This window comes from Alligator sinensis, unplaced genomic scaffold, assembly GCF_000455745.1.
Source record: "Alligator sinensis unplaced genomic scaffold, ASM45574v1 scaffold546_1, whole genome shotgun sequence".
Classification (NCBI taxonomy): domain Eukaryota; kingdom Metazoa; phylum Chordata; order Crocodylia; family Alligatoridae; genus Alligator; species Alligator sinensis.
In genome coordinates this window covers 2,235,932-2,255,481 of record NW_005842061.1, presented here as the reverse complement: position 1 = coordinate 2,255,481, position 19,550 = coordinate 2,235,932, and the positions used below count along the sequence as shown (strand labels likewise).

Below are 19,550 nucleotides of genomic sequence, written 5' to 3'. Positions count from 1 at the left end.
TCTTTTCCGGGTCTCCCGGATAGCTCGCGCTTCTCTCGGCACCATTTTCCACTAGCAGCATCATGCGGCTGGCACTGTTAATAAACGCTGCTCCGGAGTCCTTTGTTGTCCGCTCCAGCGACTCCTTACCAGCTGTATGCATCTGAGCCTCCAAGTTTGCGTACTCCCTCAGTAGGCCCGTCACTGCATGGAACAGCACATTTATCATCTTTCCCTTCTTCCATTTAATTAGACCCCACTTCGGCTTGTGATGGCCCTTAGTTTCTAAATCCTCCCGGAGCTGAACGAGGAGCTCATGGCCCCGCGACTCAGGCACCAAATCCGGACAGTTGAACCAGTCCGCGGGGGTGGGTTCCCCCCCCTCCTTTAAGTATCGGGTGCATTGAGCGAACTCCTGAGCGGGGGTCAGCTTTTCTGCCTTCCGCGCCTTCACCCTGGCTAGGGATATAGTTGATGTTTCCTCCGGGGGCTGATGATAAACCCGGTCGCTCCCCATTATGCATCCGAACTCCCCAAGGGATAGCTTAGTTCTCCATTCTTTCACTACTGCTTCTTCTCTTTTTACAGAGAAGTAACCATCAATATTTCTTTCATTCCCTTCTACTGCCTGGTGGTAAGCGATATGCGCCCATAGATCATTTGCGTTCTCTACGTGGCGGATCCCGGTGCGCCAGGGGCAGCACCCGATCAGGTTCATCTCCATCACCATGCCCTTACATCCCATCCTCGTTGCCATGTCTCGGACGGCCAGAGGCGACTTGAGGTGTGTTAGAAATTGCTCGTTCGTCAGGGCGGGCTGGTGAATGGAGAGGCAGACAAGGTTTAATGGTTGCAAAAACGTTTACTTACACCGCCTGTAGTTGCGACGCAGATGGTCTGGTCGTCTGAACAACCACGTGAGTTGTTCCAGCTGGCGGGGCCCAAGCCAGTTAATCCGTCTGCAAACCAAGCCGGCGGGAAAAGGGTATGTCTGGGATTGCGCTCGGCGACGGGAAGAAGGATCGATAGATGATCAGTCTATCGATTAGCTAGCCGCAAGTCAGATCTCTTTAGAGGCACTCTGCAGCGTGCTCAAAGTTCTTCGACTTGGGCGGAAGTTGCACGAATTTTTAAACGGCCAGCAGGCCAATTACCAGCTGCTACGTGTGAATAATTTAGAGCTGGCCAATAGCGGGACACAAATTTGCATTCGAATAGCGGGAACTCTTTGCACCATGCATTTCTGTGCTGCAAGTAAGAAATGCATCCTGCAAATTGGCGGGAAGTCTCTTGCACCGAGGTTCTTCTGTGCAGCAAAAACCTTCGCTGTGCAAGAGGCTCTCATGTGGCAAGAAAATTCCATAGTGCTGAGGCGCCAAAATCACTGGGTTATGACAATTCAAAATTCATACCTGATTTCACTTAATGCTGAGCTAGTTTCGTTACAGTGCTCAGTGAAGTGGCAGCAGTGGCAAGAAGCGGTAAGTAGCAGCGAGTAGGCGGGCAGGCATGAGCTCGGGGCCCTCACTGGTGCCACAAAGCCAGGGCCAGCAGGGGCCCAGGGCAGGGCAGCAGGAGCAGGGGGCCCAGGCTGGCACATGGTACTGGAGTGGCTAGTGGGGGGGAGAAGCGGTGGCGGGGAGAAGCAATGAGTGCGGGGCCCTGTGGTGCTGGAGCCGGCAGGAGATGTGGGCCAGGGGCTGGCATGTGGGGCCAGAGCAGCCAGCAGGCAGGCGGAGGGGTGGGGAGAAGTAGCGGTGATGGTGAGAAGCTATGTCAAGAAGTGGCGGTAACCAATTATTTCTATTTACATAAATGCATATGGGGAAATGGGTTCCGCTTAACACAGTTTTCCCAGAACCAATTAAGAGAGTTAAGCGGGGGTTGCCTGCATATTTGGAAACTCTTTAAATAGTTACATGCTGACTAATTATTCCTTTAACCCTATTGAACACTGGAAGCCTGATTCTGCAATGTTTACTCATGTGAGTAATTCTTATAGGTAAGGATAGACAAATGAAGTGCCTTGGACTACTTTTGTGCCTAATGATTATTTCTGTGAATATGCAGAATTTACAATTCATGTAAAGCTTTCAGTTAGCAGTGCCATTAGCTGACTGCCAGCTGTCATAAGGAGTTTAAGGTCTGATCTAAATGTTTATCATCTAAATGGAACCTAGCTGGAAATCAGACACTAAAGTCAAAAAACATATTAGATCAACCCTACCCCAGCAGTTACAAAACCACTTATGTCCCTCCAGTTTAGTCTGAAAAGTTCTGTTGGTGCCTAGACATCAGCTTCTGAGCATGCTTAGAAATGATCCAGATCAAGCAGCTTAGGTGCCCAACTCCCTTTGAAGCTCTTTCAGGATCTAAATAAGAAATGGAAACTGCCTAAAGTTAATATAATTCTCTGATTCTTTAGGAATCTGCAGACATGTCTAATGCTTGGCTGAGGTGGCACTGAGTTCAGTACAGAACACAGCACACATAGCCATGGCCAAACAGTGGTGGTGGTATCTTCACTTTTTGCACAGTAGCCTAAGAATTAGAGCAATTGCTCAGGAAGTGAGACTGAGTTCTAGGCCTTCATCAGCCTGAGGGGATTTAGATTTATATCTCCTTCACAGGAGAATGCCTAAGCCCCAGGCTATAGAATAGTTTGGTGGTGGGTACTGCACTCTCTTTGTGCTGAAGGTGGGCCACAGAGTAGACAAGAATGCAATTGTCATGAGACTAGAAGAACAAGCAAGAGGAAGCATGACTTTGTAGCTCAGTGTTGAATGCATTGTGTGTGTGAACCCAAGTCCCTTGCTCCAAGAGCTGTTAATGAATTTTACATTAGATGGTTCTTGGTTTAAAAAGAGAATTAACCCTAGTAGCAGGGACTGGTACCCGACTGAAAGGGAGCTCTTATGTTCTCCTTTCAACAAGGTTTAATCCAACCAACAACAATAATGTAAGAAAAATGAGTTTCACAAATCTCTTTCAGTGAGACATCTCCTCTCCCATGCCCTCTGGACTTGCCTACCCTTTGGAAGCAGCCAAATGAACCATTCCAGAACAGTTATTTTAGTAAGCTTCCTCAGAAGAAAACAAAGCCAGGACATAGTTTGGTTGGTTAGATTTGTTGGCTTTTGGATCTTTGAATGCATTTTTTGACAAATGAATATCTATTTGGATTGTTGTGCCCTTGAGTATGTTTTAATGGTATAATTGTTTCTAATTTTATGTGTATATGCTTAGTAGGAATGGAGGTATTTGAAGGTAAGAGAAAGCTTTGAAAATTAACATTGCTCCCTACTTCTTTTCCACAGGCAATGAGAATTATAATGTGATGTCACAAGAGGCGCTCCAGAAATGAGCACAAAGGAAAACTCTCATGATTTTGATGAAAATGACTCTTTCTGTCCTCCAGAATGCAAAGTAAGTGACTAATCCAGAGATGGATAATTATTTGCCCTGGGGCCACATAGGGAGTTTTGATGAGTTGTCTTGGGCTGGGTCAGCAGCCCCCACCCCCGTGCAAAAACTCACCAGAACTCCCTATGTAGGATGGGGCTGCAGGCAGGCTGGGAGGAGTGTTTGGGAATGGGATGGGCAGGCAAGGCTGGGATCACAGGGTGGGTTCATGGGGCAGTGACAGTGCCTGGGCCAGCCATGATCTGCTGCCTGAACGCATCTGTGATGAGTGCAGGTTCCTTGGACAGGGGCATCCAAGGAGCAGATTGGGGCTCTGCCCCAGACCTGCATTATCACCACCCCCTGGACCTGGCCCTAGAGATAGCTCCTTGCCCAGTGGCATACCTTGCCTGTGCAGCTCCTAGCTGGTCTCCATGGAGACCCCAGGATTGCGGGACAGTGACAGTGGGCAGGAAGTGTGGAGCTGGGGCCAAGAGTAGAGTCATGATCTACTCCCTGCACACCCCTGTCCTGTTGGGGAGGAGGGGGTGGGAGTGTGGAGGGCATATGCACATATTATGGGGGTGCTGCTTGGGTGCTAGATCCTGTGAGCCAGTTAGGGGGCAAGAGGTGCATGCAGTATTGCTCACTTGGGTGGTGCTGTCCACAGCTGCCCCCGTGGCGTGGGTCCGAGCCAAGCCTGCTTCCACTAGGGACAGCCTGGGCCTGGTCAGCATGCGTAGCTTACTGGCAGGGCTGCTCCCAGTGTGGCTGCAGCCGCCTGGGTGCTGCTCAGCTCCCCTCATCCCTAGTAGTGACTCCTCCTCCTCCTCCTGCTCTTGCCCCTGATGTGCTGCTCCAGGTGGGAAGGAAGCATCAGCTGGGCAGCTCCTGTCCCAGTGCACAGGACTCTGGCTTGAGCCCCCAGTTGCTTTTCACACATTCTTCCTGCCTGGTGTGATGAACAGCCACTTCCAGGCAGGTGGAATGGGTAGGAGGCAGCTGGGAGCTGGAGCCAGAGCCCTGTGTGCTAGGGCAGGAGCTGCCCAGCTGAAGCTTCCTCCCCACTTGGCGTGGCACAGCAGAGGCAGGAGGAGGAGCTGCTGGTGGAGGTGAGGAAAGATGAGCAGCACATGGATGGCTGCAGCTATACCAGGAGCAGCCCCATTGGAAGCTGTGCACAGTGACCAGGACTGGAGCCAGTGGGCCCAGGCAGGAGTGCAGTGCCAGCTGCCCTGGGTGGGGTTCAGCCCCACGTGGAGTGCTGCAGGTCAGCCGCAGGCTGGATCCAATCAGTTGGTGGGCCAGATCCAGCCCACAGGCCATATTCTGCCCAGTCCTAGACTAATCTAAAAAAGACGTAACCTTAAGTACAGGTTGGAAGTTTTGGTTAGTAAAGGAGAAAGGTGGATTATGTCATCATAACCTGAGAGAGAGAGAGAGCTTCCATGGCTTGGAGTATACCTATTTTGGTTTGTAGGACTTTATTTTAAACTGTAAAATTGAAAACAATTTTATTTAGTTTGAATTTCTCTTCTGTTTCACAATTTTATGAATAAAGAAAACCAAGCAGCAGATCTTTGTGGTTGTAACTTCATGCTATTCAGGCATGAATAGGTATTTTAAATGATCAAAATTAACTAGAATCTATCTCATACCAGCTTTTTCAAATGTTTTGAATGGCCTGCAGGACAGGGCAAACTTGGGAGAGACCCTCCCCTTCACCATTGTGCTGCTTGAAAAGAAACCCCCTAGGGTCTCTGCCACTCAGAAATTTGGGCAGTCTTATGTAATCATTGCTTGCTCCTGAAAGGCTTTCAGGACCCGCAATTCCTGTTAAAACCATGGGGAGTTAAAGACGCTTAACACTCAGCAGAATTGATCCTCTACCTGAGTGGGACTGGTCTGTTACATGTCTTCCTCTTACCTGAAGACAGAAATTGCCTCACTAGCTGTGTTATCTGTAGGCACAATTATGCTCTTATCCAGAGGGATGTTACCAATTGTGTGCTGAAAGCATGGATTACTTTACTTTATTTAGGTTTTTATTATGTTTATATTTGCAACAAGGGTCTTCCTATGGAAACCAGGGTATTTAGAAGGCATTACAGTAAGTGGCACTTCAAGGTTCTACCTTTCAGACCAGAGTAGGAATATCTACGTGAATTTTTGTAGAGTTATCACTTGGTAAATATATTTGCATGTATAAAAGGTGGCAGTTCAGCAAACTGCTTGAATATGTGTATTGTGTGTACAAGAAGATTGGGCTTGGTAGCTGTGGTGGCTTTCTGGATCAGATTTTCTTCTCTTATTCATCCTTCCTTTTGACTGCATCATGTTTGTTGTACCTTATTACATTCATTCCGTACACAAGGGCTTCTCCTAGTCAATGGAAAGGGTCAGGTAGAATTATTTTTCCCACTTTAATGCCTTCTTTGGTTTTGGGGGTTTTATTGGTTGGTTTGGGACTTTTTGGCCCTCATCTGAAGCCTCAGATACTGGCCACGGCTTGAAATGGGAGACTGCCTAGGATGCACTAACACCTCTAATGGTACCAAGAAACCTCTTGAATGCATCTTGGTTGTTGTGGCTTGGTCATACACTCAGGGTTAGCCCATCGCCAGACTAAGGGCAACAAAGAATTTTTCCTCAAGTTAGATTGACAAAAATGATTGTTTTCTCCCCACGCCTCCTTCCTCTGTCCTGTGGGTTGTGATTCACTTCCCCAGATTATTTGGGTACATCTTACCTCACCAATTCCATGCCATTGCGTGGGCCCAAGCACGAGGACACTCTTGTTTTCCCTGCTCTCTTCCTGTGGCATGCTAGATTTCCGAGGCTCTGTTTTTTGTACTAACGACTATAAGTTTGTTATAGGGCTTTACAGGGTGCATTCTGGCTGTGATGTGAGGGAGTAGCTGAAATACATGTTGCTATGGACCACAGGCAGCGGAAGTGGGGGGGCTAATGAGGCTCAGCCCCAACAAACACAGGGCAGCAGCAGGCATTGCCTTGGAACAGCCTGGCCACAGAGTCCTGCAGCAGGGGGGAGGGGCGGGCATGCTGAGCTACCATGTGCACTTGCAGCCAGGATTGCAACCTCACTCTGGCCCCTGGCTCTGGGCCCCCTGGCCGGTGCATAGCTGGGGCTGGGGTGGGGAGCCAGCCATGGCTGCTGTGGCATCTGGAGCTGGTGCGGTCAGGGCTGGGAGGCGACAGGGGCCGGGGCTGGGAGGTGGCTGGGCGGTGCGGCATGGCACTGGGCAATGCTGCTCCCCCCTCAGACTTTCCTATGGGGAGCGGGGTGTGCATGCGCACGCGCTCAGCCCTCCAAATCTCTTTTTCTTCCTCTGCCTATGCTTTGGACTCTTCTGGATTAGATGTCTCACAGTGCTGCCTGTGATTGGAAGGAACTGGACTCAAGATCTAGGTGGCCCTTTCCAGATGTACGTTCCTATGGATCGCCGACCAAAATGACAGTTAGGTAATACCCTATTCTGAGTCTCCAAATCCAAATGAAATGTATTTTATAGGCCCCCACAAGTACATGTGTGGGGGAGGAACTGCGATCAATGTACACGACTGTTAAGGGTCTCAACTATTTTGTCACGTTTCATGGTTGTGCTATGCTTTGTGAGAATGGTCATTCTTTGTCTCCCCAGCAGGGGGCAGGGAGACGGTTGGATAAGGAGTGCACAGGCTTTACCAGGCCTGGTCTCAGGTAGAACAACTGGAGCTGAGGCGCCTCTGTGCACTTACTGTTCTGTTTTATTGGTGCTGCTGTTAACCCTGGAACCAGGGTTAGGCTTTGTGCTGCTTTGTCCATGTGACTGGTCCTCAGATGCAGATTGTTGGTCAGACATCAGTAGGAGCAGCGCTGCCTTAAATGTTGAGTGGAGGGGAAAGCTGCATAGATGCAGAAAGCATGACTGTTTTTGTGTTAAATGGATGTCACCAAAGCCAATGTGGAAGGACTTTTAAAAAATGTTTAAAATAATTTTACATTTCTGACTTGTGAAAATCTGAATAGGTAAGTGCCCCCTCCCCTAAGTACATCCCCTTCTGTGCAGCCAGTTCTCATTTTCTTTGGTGCTACTTCTCGCAAAAAATGGGTATTTGAGTCCAGCAATGTTAATTATTTCAACTTCAACTTTTGTATGATGAAATTTTATGGGAGTTCTTTGCAGGTATCTCGTACCTTTGCTTAAACGTACTCTAAAATCAACAGATGCCATTTGTTCAGTTTTTGTTTAGAAAAGGTGATCGATTAATACTAGACTGGTGTTGCTATGGTGATTGACCTATTTTTTTTTAAATAACTTGTTTTACCAGTATCACTTTCTGTGGACCAAATGCATATGACCTAAAATAATTGCTAATTACTACTGCACCAAGAAAGAGAACTTTCTTTGACCCAAGAATTTTCACCTATGTGGAAAATTGTTTTGTTAATTAAGGACAAAACCTGATGGAAACTTGGGGTAATCTTAGCTTGCTTTGGGGACTTTGCACTTCTTTTGGAAGCAGTGGAGTGGGTTGCAATGGTAAGGCAAGTACAAGAGGAGGGACAAGTTCCAAGTTGCATGCATTAATATTTCATGTTTGTGGTATACGTGAATTAGCTAATGAACCAGATAAGTATGTGGTGAGATAACAGAGCAACTCACTACGAAAATGCTAAATGACACAGGCCACATCTATGCTGGAAAAATGCATCAGATTAGAAAATATGAGACTGAAACACATTATAAGTCGCATGATATTAAAAACTGCTCAGCACGTAGGTTAGACAGGGACAAGTGGCTTGGTAGACAGAAGAGCCTTAGCTGAGTTCTTTCAGTTCTGATACCAGTGGAAGTAAAGGCTAATAGAATAAGTGATATGTGGCTGCATCCTTTGAGACTGAACTGCAAACAGATGGATGTAGGCATGTCTATATATGCTTATGTAAATAGTTTAGTATGAGTATTGGGGTATAAGAACATTGTAAGGCTTTGGGACATACCTTGGAGGACTTTGATTTTAACAAGGTTCTTTTGAAATGTTGGGATAGTGAGAATGCTATTCTCATGTGTTGCATAATTTAAACTTTAAGGGAGACTGTACCTATGCTGATCACCAGATGCACATGCTGACATTTTGAGAGATAAACTTACAGCAGGAGTAATCTCAGAACTATGTATCTTGTTTCCTTCCCAGTTACCATTTTAAATGGCAGGTATCTGGGTTGAAGTTTCTTTCAATAATTTTGGCGAGAAAGAGAGAGAACAAATGGGTAGAAATGTTTCTTTCAGAATAGGAGAAGGATTTTTGCCTTCTACATATATTCAGGAAATAAGAAGTGTGTCCTACATTTTTCACTTGCAACCTGCCATTTAGACCACTGTACTTTTCACTTTACTGATGTGCATGTTGGCAATCAACGCTACAAGATGCCGCTTTGTGAGATAGGAACATGGATGCATTATGTGCGTATCAAAAGATCTTTGATCCCATATTGAGGTACTGCAGCAGTTTCTCACTACTGCTTTAGTTCCCTTGCACTATTCATGCATTTCCACATGACACAGCTGACTCTTACACCACAATCATGGATCCTTATGCTATAAGGGATATATAGGGTCAAATACCTGCTTACAGATGTGGAAAAAACAAACAAACAGCACTTCAAGCTCAGTACACCCCTGCACTGAGCACAGTGCATGCCCAGAAGAGGCATTACGTTAGTTTGACCCGGCTTGCCCAATGTCTATAGATCATGTGATTCGGCGGGACTTTTTGGCACTTTAATAGCTGATTGAATGCGAGATACCTTGGCCATCCCTACGTGACGGAGGGTCTCAGTTGTCTGGGGCTGCTGGAACCTGCATGTGATATTATGGCCAGGAAGAAAAGCAATATACTATATAACTAGAGCTCTGCTTGTTGCAGTTCTATAGAAAGCAAAGATGCTGACCCAGGAATTGCTTTGCATAACTCAGCTATTAACAATATTTTCTGAGCTCACCAGTTGAGCCATATAAGAAGTTATAGCAGGAAGTTCTGATGTTAAGTGTGGAAATGTCACATTAAGCTTTCTCAACCAAAAATCACAATTGGTTCTTTCTAAACTTTTTTTCTGCTTTTTTAGCTATTCTGCAGTAGCTTTCTTCTATTTATGTTGACAATTGCCGTCTGATGCTATTTTGCATTTGACCAGCAGGGGGAAGCTTGTGCTCAAATAGTTTTCCAGGTACAATGACGTTTTTGGTGCATCAGATCTGCTACATTTACTACTACCTTATATGAACTTGCTTTGTCTTATTCCTAAGATTATTTTTGTGGTGGCTTTCTAAAAAGCAAAAATGGTGGACATATAAGCATTGCTCAAAACTACTGCTAAGTCTCTCAAATTATTAGTACCTTCCAGAGAACCTGGATAGAATAACCCTGGCCATTTTTGGAAGTCTTCCAAACAGTGATAGTCCTGATGTGTGCATAGCTGAAGTGCTTCAAAATGGGTTAAAAATGACCCTTAAAAAAGCAAGGAATGTCTTTGAAGCACTTCCTGAAATGTCTGCATACTCTAGCAATCATCTGGTATCACAGTGCTCTGGTCTCCACCCTTCCCAGCTTCCCTCTCCAGCAGGCAGGAAGGACTGTTCTAAATTATCATGTTACACAGCTCTGTGACAAAGTGTTGTGAGTCTTTTTGTCCTCTCTGGAGTAGACCACAGCCCTCATTCTGTGTTATGCCTAGGATGGGGCCATTTTAATCCTCAGTAATTTGGGATTTTAGAAGTTAATTCCCAGAGTTCAAATTTAGCTTAGCATGATACTTCCACCTGTTAACTGATGCACAATACTTTTAAAGAAGAACAGAGCAACACTCTTTGATCCTGACACAACAGTGAACTCTTTTTATTCAAGCAGCTTAAAGTATGATGCTAACAAACGTTCAGTTTGGCCACTCTGTTAAGTATATTATTATAATAATAATAATTAAATAGAACTATATAAATTAGACTTATTTTGGAATAATAATTAGAGAAATAAAGGCAGAAAAAAATGGTTTTCCTCAAATTCAATAAAGAATCACTCATTTCAGTGTTCCAAAATCATAGCTTAAACTTGATAATGAGATTTTAAAGTTAAGTTTTTGGCTTCTTTATTTTTCTCTGATTTTTTTTTTTTTTTTTTTTTTGCCGGGGGTACTTGGGTCACATTTTCAAGTTTCTTTCTAACAGCAAAGAAATGCAAAACTCTAGAACTCTTAGTTCAGAGATGATACCTTTCATTAGACCAACTAAGAAATCACAAAAAGTATCTTTTTCTGCAAGCTTTCAGGTGCACATGCCCTTTCTCAGGTTCCGGGAAAATTAAAGATGGTAACAATTCCCCATAGGTAGAAAAAAAACTTCATTTTTGCACAGAGGGAGCTGAAGATGGAATTCTGTCCCTCTGGGGTCCTTGAGAGTGTCTTTGGGAGTTGCTCTCTGATGTGCAGATAAGGCAGCATTCCTTCCCTGGTCCTGTCACTGGCAGAAAGGCAGGGAGGTGTAGAAATCTTTCTTGTTGTTCAGCAATGAAGTTTAAAGCCAAAAATCGGCTAAAATTCGGCACCTTTCATGTTCCATTTTTCTTGAGCCTGAGAGAGGGTATGCGCACCTGAAATCTTGCAGAATTTTTTTTTTTTTTTTTTTTTTGCAATTTCTTAGTTGGTCTTATAAGAGGTATCATCTCTGAACCAAGAGTTCTAGAGTTTTGCGTTTCTTTTTTGTCTCAGATCAACACGGCTGCCAAATACATCCCTTTATAACAGCAAGGGCTAAAAAATTTTACAAAATAAAAGTTGAGATTTCCCCCTGATCCCATGACCTGGGAGATGGGTTTTAAGAAGCATAAAGTAGGTCAGAACTCATAATGAGCATCAGACTTTCAACAGGGCACCATCAGTTTTTAGTGACATCTCTCCTCCCCTGTAACTAAATCAGCAGCATTGTCACCCCAGTCCAGTGACTTCTTGTAACCCTGACCCATGTCAGCTGAGGAGGGCCAGGACATAAAAGACCAGCATTTCATCAGCCCTATGTGTACTACATACCTATTACATCTCTGTCTGAAAGTTTTACAGTCTTTCTAATGAATGAATCATATGGCAATTATTAATTAAATGCTAACAACATGCTTGCTACCATACGAGAGAGAGAGAGAGAAACAATCTCTAACCTGAAGAGATTTAAAGGCCTCTCTGCATTTACTTAGCTAATTGGCCTTGTCTTTATAGGAGTGTTGGGTAGTTGTTTACTATCTTTGAACTATATGGGGTAACATGTTAGTAATTTAGTTACAGTATAGAACTAAAATTCCCAGTATATGTATTATGTATTTGTATTGCTACAGTAATAAGAGATGCCTATGTAACTAAAATTCTAGGTGCCCCTGAAAGTTACTTGAAAACAAAACAATTTACCTTTAACAGACTTAAATCCCTCCAAATTTTTTAAAATTTTACGGAACACATAATTGTTCATCTCTATTTGGAACTGAGACCCAGACGCATGAAACTTGCTGGGCTCCCTGCTCGTTTGGTTAACCTACAAGGCAGAATATAGACAAACTAGCGTTGTCTTAATAAAACAAGACACACTGTGATGTGCAAAGTTGCAAGGGGTAAGGTCAAAAGAAATGATAAATATTTATTAGATAGGATGATGCCCTCAGTTAACGAAGCTGACACTGGATTTGTTAGTTCTCTAAAGTGACCTTCTCTGCTGACCAACATTATTTCCATTTTATCTAGATTGAGCCAGTGCCAACTGACTTCCTTCTAGTTCTTTTTCTCTCCCAACCAACAGGAGAGCAAGTACACATTTCTACCAGGGTCCATTGAGAAGTTTGTGCTGAGCTGCACAATTGTCATCAGCATATTGATGATAACTGTAGTCCCATATGTCCTTGTAGGTTTAAATAACTTTTAAACAAAGCAGCAATAAGACACCAAAATACAGGTCAGGCTGCCTGATCTCTGTCTTGCCCTAGAAAGCTTCTTGGCTAACTCCTCTTGCAGCAGCTGGTAGCACAGCTTGTCTGAGCGGTTTGTGAGAAATCAGAACCTGGGTGTAAAAACCTGTCTTGCCTGTGCCTCTGTGCACATGGATTTTTTCCAGTCCAGGCACAGAGCACTCAGAAGTTCTCTCACTTCCTTCTCCATAAAAACAAAATAATGATGCTGAGCTAAGGTGCATAAAAAAGTCCATCTGGTCAGTGCTGCCTACTTAACTTACCTGGATTTTTAGGGTCCTTGTATATGTGTTCAGAGAAGAGCTCCATTTGGCGTCAGATGCAGTTGTGAGCATTCAGCACTCAGAACATGCAGTTCATGAAGGCTGATGACAAAGCTTGGTCAGACCTACACATAAAATTTAAATGACCACATTAAAATAACAGTGCATCTTGAACAAGAATGCAAGATCATGACTGGGACCATGTGAATAAAGCAATCCCAATTGGTGTAATCTCCTGTGCTAGTTACTATGTTTTATTATGCTAAACCATTCATAAATAACTGCATATCCCTACCTGACTATATCCCCCAGGTGGACACACGTTCCCTTGATTAAGGCATATTTCTCAGAACAGACATTCAGTATCTGTCTGGGGTTTTGCAAATGTCTCTACAGACCATCACCAGTGCGGAGCATTATGAATTCTATCCCATTGTTAAATCAACTACTCAAAACAGTGTATTGTGATCAATGCAGTCTATTGTGGATTCTGCCCCATTGTTAAAACAACTATCCAAAGACAGTGTCTTGTGATCAATGCCCCAAGGCAGGGTTTTTCAATCTTTTTTAACAAGCGTACCCCTTCTGTCACAGTGCTTCAGCTCATGTACCCCTTAATATTTTTTTCTTGTTTTTAAGGGGCGTGGCAGGAGGGGGTACAGATTGAGGCCCCCACGGTGAGGGAGGGAGTGAGGCTGGGACAGGTGCAGGCCCTGCACAGCTGGAGTGGAGAGTAGGACAGAACTGTGAGCGACACCTTGGGAGGCATGGGGAGGGCAGCACCTGTCACTGTATACATTGTGGGAGGGCATGGGGGGCATGTGCCCCTGGATCTCCGTGTGGGGCAGGACAGGCTGCCACTGTGTACTGGGGTTGGGGCTGGTCCAGGCTCTTCCTGGCTGGGCCTGGGCTGGGCTGTGCTCGGGGCGGGCAGTGGCAGTGCAGGGAGGGGGACTATGGGAAGGGTTGCAGCCACTACAGAATTCACCGTATTCCCCCCTGCCACCCACCCCAAGTGCAGCCTGGCCCAAAGCCCTTGCCAGAAACAGTCTGGCACTGCCTCCGCTCCAGCCCACAGTGGCAGCCCACCTTCATCTTTTGCACAGATCCAGGGGTGCAGTCCCCCCATGCCCTCCTGGGGTGTGCGTAGCAGTGGGAGCCACCCCTTCTGTGCACGGCTCAGTCCTGCACCATACCCCAGGTGGGCACCCGCTGCCCCAGCCCTGCTCCCTCCCCCACCACTGGGGCCTTGATCTGCTTGCTTCCTTCCCTGACATGCCGGACCAGGCTGCCCTCCACAGTGCTGGGCTGCACTCCTGGCCACCTGTGTGCTGTGCTGTGCTGTGGCTACACGCAGGCATGCAGCATTTATTTGCTCTGTTATTGGCCACATCAGTTCTGTGTACCCCCTACAACCTTTTTAAGTACCCCTAGGGGTACACGTACCGCCGGTTGACAACCACTGCCCCATGGTATCCTGTTCAGTCAATCAAGACCCATTCCATTTGATTGAAGTGTAACCTCCAGGCTGACTGAAAGCTTGAAAAACAAGTTTCACACCTGGATCCAAGAGTTAGCAATTGTAATGGGATGGTCCCTTCCTACCTGCTTTGTTCAGACTTTAATCAACCAACTATCGAAAAGGAATGCTTTGAAGCTATACATTTGGACAGTATAAGAAGGAAACAATTGCCAGTAAGGTGTGTTCTCCAGTAGAGAGAGAGAGAGAATTCTGCACCTACCTGATCACTCCTGAGTACATTGACTGAAGTAATGCATAGTTAGCCTCCCACTTTCACTTCCAGTGGGAAGATCTTGGCTACATGCCAACTTTATGGAAATGGGAGACTCCTCCCTTGCTTGCTTCTGTGGCAGTACGACTGAGGGCAAGTGTAACTTGGGGGCATCTGAACCCCAAACCTCCAGGCTTGGTCCTGCATGTAGGACGTCCACCAAAGGATTTGGAAGCATCTGAAGCCCCAGGCAGGGGTGGAGGATGTTTGCCAGTAGTAGGGGCACATATGGTTCTTGAATGACTCATGGATTTGGAATTGATTTGGCTGATTTGACTTGGGACATGAAAAATTTTCCTTAAAAAAAAAAGAAAAAAAAAAGTTGATCACTCCTGAGTGATGGATCCATGTTCAGTGAAGGGTAACAAGACTGAAAACCGCTTCCCGCCTGCATTTGTGAGAGAGACTTTTGCAGCTAACCTATACTAGGACTTTTGTAATAGCTGATTTACTGAATATTGGGAAGGAGTCTTTTTCTGTCATTTAGTTTTATAGCTTGTGTATGGTCTTGTTATTAAAGCCTTTCTGCCATTGATTGAACAAGATGTCATGTCAATCTTTAACTGCATTAGATTTGAATCCTGCTTTTGACTGCAACAAAGGCGTGGAAATTTTCTTTTTAGGTGACTTTGGATGTGTCTGCATGTACATTTACATCACATGAAATTTACTGTGTAGTAAGCAGAAAGAGGCCAGAATCTATACATACAGGTGTTAAAGTGCATTAACACTGTGTGTGGTCTGACTTGGGACTAAAGTTAGTCCCAAGTCAGTCCATACACACAGTGTTACTGTGCAGTAAGGCATCTACACGTGCATTACTGCGCAGTAACTAATCGGGCATAAATTTGATATCTGCATGATGCAGGTATCAAATTTACACCCAAATCGGCATAAGTCACCATAGTTACTGCACAATACAGGCATACACATGTAGATGTGTGCCCACACCGTGCAGTAATTTTAGGTTACTGCACAGTAAATGTGCACATGTAGATGTACCCACTGTCAACATCATGCAGGACCTTTGTGGTAGAAGCAGGGTTAGAATCCAGGCCTCCCGGACAGAATTCAACTGCCTTAAACTTCTTTCTGCCATCCTTTGACTTATTCACTCCATACCTTCTGAATTCTTTAACAAATGAAGCAGAAATCCTACAGACAGCAGCTTTCCATACTGCAGACCCTAACACAGAGGTGAGCAAGATATGGCCCATGGGCTGGACCTTGCCTGTGGAGCTGTCTCATCTGGCTTGCTGGATCAGAAATTTGGTGGCAAGAGTGGCAGCTACCACAGCTCTAGGAACTTCAGCAATTAATGCTGCCACTATCAAATTCCAGCCTCACAGACCAGGTGACTCTGGATGCAGCTTGCAGATGAGTTTGATACCAATACCCTGGCTCTTTCCCAGAGCACAAAGAATGAGGTATGAATCACAGGAAAATAAGTGATTATGCAATTAAATACTATCATAAAGTCCATAGACAAGGGCTGCCAATGAAGGCTATCCCATTTTCAATGCTCCCTTGGTTTCTCATCCAATCTCAGGTTTCCCCTTCCCAACCTCAGACCCCCCCCTTCTATAGCTCTTCATCTCAGTATACCCCTACAAGCTCTTCGTAACTTTATAGTCTCCCTCTGAAGTGCTGTTAAATATACCAGATCAAGGCAACTGGAACACACCCCAAACCTATAATAGGGTGGATGGGCTCTCATGTAGCATGACAAGCAAAGACCAAATGATATCTCTGTACCAAGGCCTACAGCCCCTAATTATTAGGGTTGTCAGCATTCACTTCAGGAAAATCCTGCTGGATTATCAAAGTGAATGGCCATGAGGCACATACATTATGTGAAGAGTAGGATATAATCTTACCAGAAAAGGGAGTTTTGGGGTAAGTGGTAGAAGTTGAAGAGGCTAGAGAGATGAATGGTAAGCTTAGTGTACATTGCAAGGTTCTACTGGCATGGCAAGGTTGGTTAGAAGTATGAAAAGGTCACCCTCCCTAGCCAATGTAGTAATGCCTGCAAAACTACCTATGTGGACCTAACTCTACTGGTGCTGGCAGAGCTGCTGGTGCTTGGGACAGCTGATGCAACTTTGGCAGAAGAAAAACTTCTTTTGGTTGCAGAGCTGCATCTTTGTGACTGTAACTAGGGAAGCAACAATCTTGTATTGCAGATAAGACAAAATATCAAGACATTGACTCTGATTTTCTGGATTCTTGATCTCTCTAAATACATGAATCCTAACACATGTAAAACTTTGTTTGGATTTTGACTATAACCGATGTTTCTTTTGTGAGGTCATGTAAGGTAGGATGTACAGCTGCTGCTTCCTTTGCTGAAGTTAGTTGTTGTAGCATTACATCCTTTTGGAGCACCCCACTTCCAAAGCTTTTATTTAATTAGTTTTGATTCAGTTTTTGAGTTAAATAGTGACTTTCAGTATAGGCCAACATGTTTTACCTGGTGTATGTGTTTTTGTAACTTTCAAATATTCCAGTAAACCTTTATGTAGATAGGTAAGCTGCCTCTGTTATTGAAAGGCTGCATCTAAATATACAGGCAAGATAGCTGATAACCAACATAACCATCACACTGCTATCTGTGCCATTTAAGTCAGGTCATTTCATATCAGCGAGCACCCTGTTCCCTGGAGGGCCAATGATGTAAATGCTGCTTTATCATCAAGCTGCAGAGATTGCAACAAAGGGTCATAAAGCTGAATTCATGGTGCCTGATGCTGACTGAATTGCCTTCCTATTTTTAAATCTTCTGCTGGCCTGAAGCCTGAGTACTACATTTTTTTCTTTCTCTTTTACTGACTCAATTACAGTACATGCCTGGCTTGATAATTACAATAATTTGGGCCTATGTCATTGAAATACATGAAGATTAATTTCTAACTATCTGAGCTTGTTGTCCCTTCACTAAAAAACCCAAACTGCTATTGGTTAATGGTGCTGTGTTTTTCTAAATCTCTTGGTTTCAGATTTCTGAATGGATCTTCTTGCATTTCACAAACACACCCTTGTTAGGTTATACCATAAAAATAGTTTCTAAGCGAGTGCTTGCTGTTTAAGCTGTCTGTTGCATGACCTTTCCCATGCACTGAAAGGCTCCCCTCAAGGCATTTATATTATAGCCAATCAAGTTACTTAATGAGAAAAATGAGGTAAAGCATCCCCATCACTATGCCTTCTGGCAAGGTGAAATTGTATAGAAGATTTAACCTTGTTCTATAAATTGCTTGTCAATATCTGTGCTGTTTTAGATTCTCAGTAACAAATGCATGAAGTTCTGTGCAAATGCAATGATTCTTTCTATATCAACTCACTAGTTTCCTACCCACCAAATACAGGGATTTCAACTGCAGTTTTAAATCCCCTTAGTATTCAGGTGTGTTTTTCATATGCAAGTCAAAAGCTAGTCAGAAACCAGCTAATTTTTCTTTTTTCCCAAAATTGTTTCCTTCTCATCCTTTGTAAATGCAAGAGCCTTGAAACAGTCATAAATGGTGTTGATAATTCCTATTGAAAACCCATAATAATTTCCCTTTCCAAGCCAGTAATTTTCAAACACGGAGAAACTGTATAGACCAAAAGTACTTGGGGGAGATGAAAAAAACTTGTTTAGTAAGTAGAAAGAAGACTTTATACATGTAAAATCATGATCAATAGTGAACATTCAGGAAAGAAGAGTGGTAAAGAGAAAAATTAATGTTCATCTGCATTGTACAGTTAACTGTATGTGATTAAAATTCAAGCAAAATAGTGGCTAGCAATGAAGTACATGCCTGGCTTGATAATTACAATACAATAGCTTGGGTGTATGCTATTGGAATACATGAAGATTAATTTTTAGTATTCTGAACTTTTTGTCCGTTCACCAAAATACCCAAACTGCTATCTGCTAACATCATTGTGTCAACAGCAGCCACTTTGTATCAATAACGGGTCTGTAAGGATGATGATGTCTAAAAATAGATTCCTGGATGCCTGGCACTGGCAGGATGAATTAGGTGTAAGTTATTTATAGCTGAAATTATCCTTTCCAGCAAACTAACATGTAGAACCTTGAGTTATATGGGAAGGAGAGTATTTTATTTATTTATTTATTTATTAGATTTATATGAAGGATTCTAATGCCTACTTTCACAACACAATATGCCAAAGCTCCTGATCTTGAACAAAAAGTAAATGGTTGTAAATTTTGTGTCACACGATAAATGTGAAACTTATCTGTTTAAGAACACAAGAAGTACCATATTGGGTCAGACCAATGACCCATCTAGCCCAGTATCCTATCTTGGACAGTGCCAGGAGTGCATGCCTGATAATGGCATGATTTTGAGGGGCTTGTCTGCTTGGAAGTTGTGAAGCAGTATGTCTGTTGTTGGACTGATTAGGAGCAGTATGTTATGCCTACCCTGCATTTTCCATGATAACTTTCTACAAAATGCAAAATGAACTCAAGATGGCCCTATTGCCTTTTAAACCCTAATCAGTGACATTAAGCCAATATTTTTACAGGGAGAGAAATGTGGGAGCCCCGTCATATCTCCTTGGTATGGATGAGTGATAACTTGGGGGGAATTATTTCCCTCTAGTTTTCAAGAGGGTAAAGGGCTACAGAAACAGAACTCCAGGCCCTCCATTATACTAGCCAAGAAACTCCTTACTGAAGTTAGGTAGGCACAGGTAGGGAGAGGGGTAAGTTACCAGGACTTCTGTATAGCATAGCAATTGACCTCCTTTCCCACTCCTATGCTACTAGAGCTGTTGTGAGGGTCTGGGAAGTAAGACTCTGCTGCATCTGTCATGCATTCCAACCAGTAATGCAATAGCTATGTTGGATATGGCAATATGGGAGTATCTTGGGGCTCCCAGCAATTGAGGTAAATGGCAGCAGGGGTGGACCAGGGGCATGCACTGGTGCAGTTGTACCTCCCTTTGATTCCTGCTTCACTCAAAGTTTAAAAACAACTGACTGGTAATGGCAACAGCATTTATAGTCAGGCAGTGCTGCGGGAGTCAATTGACTATACAGCTCATTAAAATCTACCTGATTCCTTCTAAGCTCTTCAGTCTACAGGTGTTAGTGACC

At 44.2% G+C, this 19,550-nt stretch overlaps 1 protein-coding gene across 1 annotated transcript in view; it reads left to right on the top strand.

The window, feature by feature from the left end:
• The window catches only part of HK1 (hexokinase 1), a 132,289-nt gene that overhangs the window by 8,259 nt on the left and 104,480 nt on the right, over positions 1–19,550 (top strand). The window contains exon 2 of the mRNA XM_006023136.3: positions 3,297–3,405. Coding sequence (XP_006023198.2) covers positions 3,340–3,405 — 66 coding nt within the window. The 5' untranslated portion in view covers positions 3,297–3,339. The remainder of the gene's footprint in view (positions 1–3,296; positions 3,406–19,550) is intronic.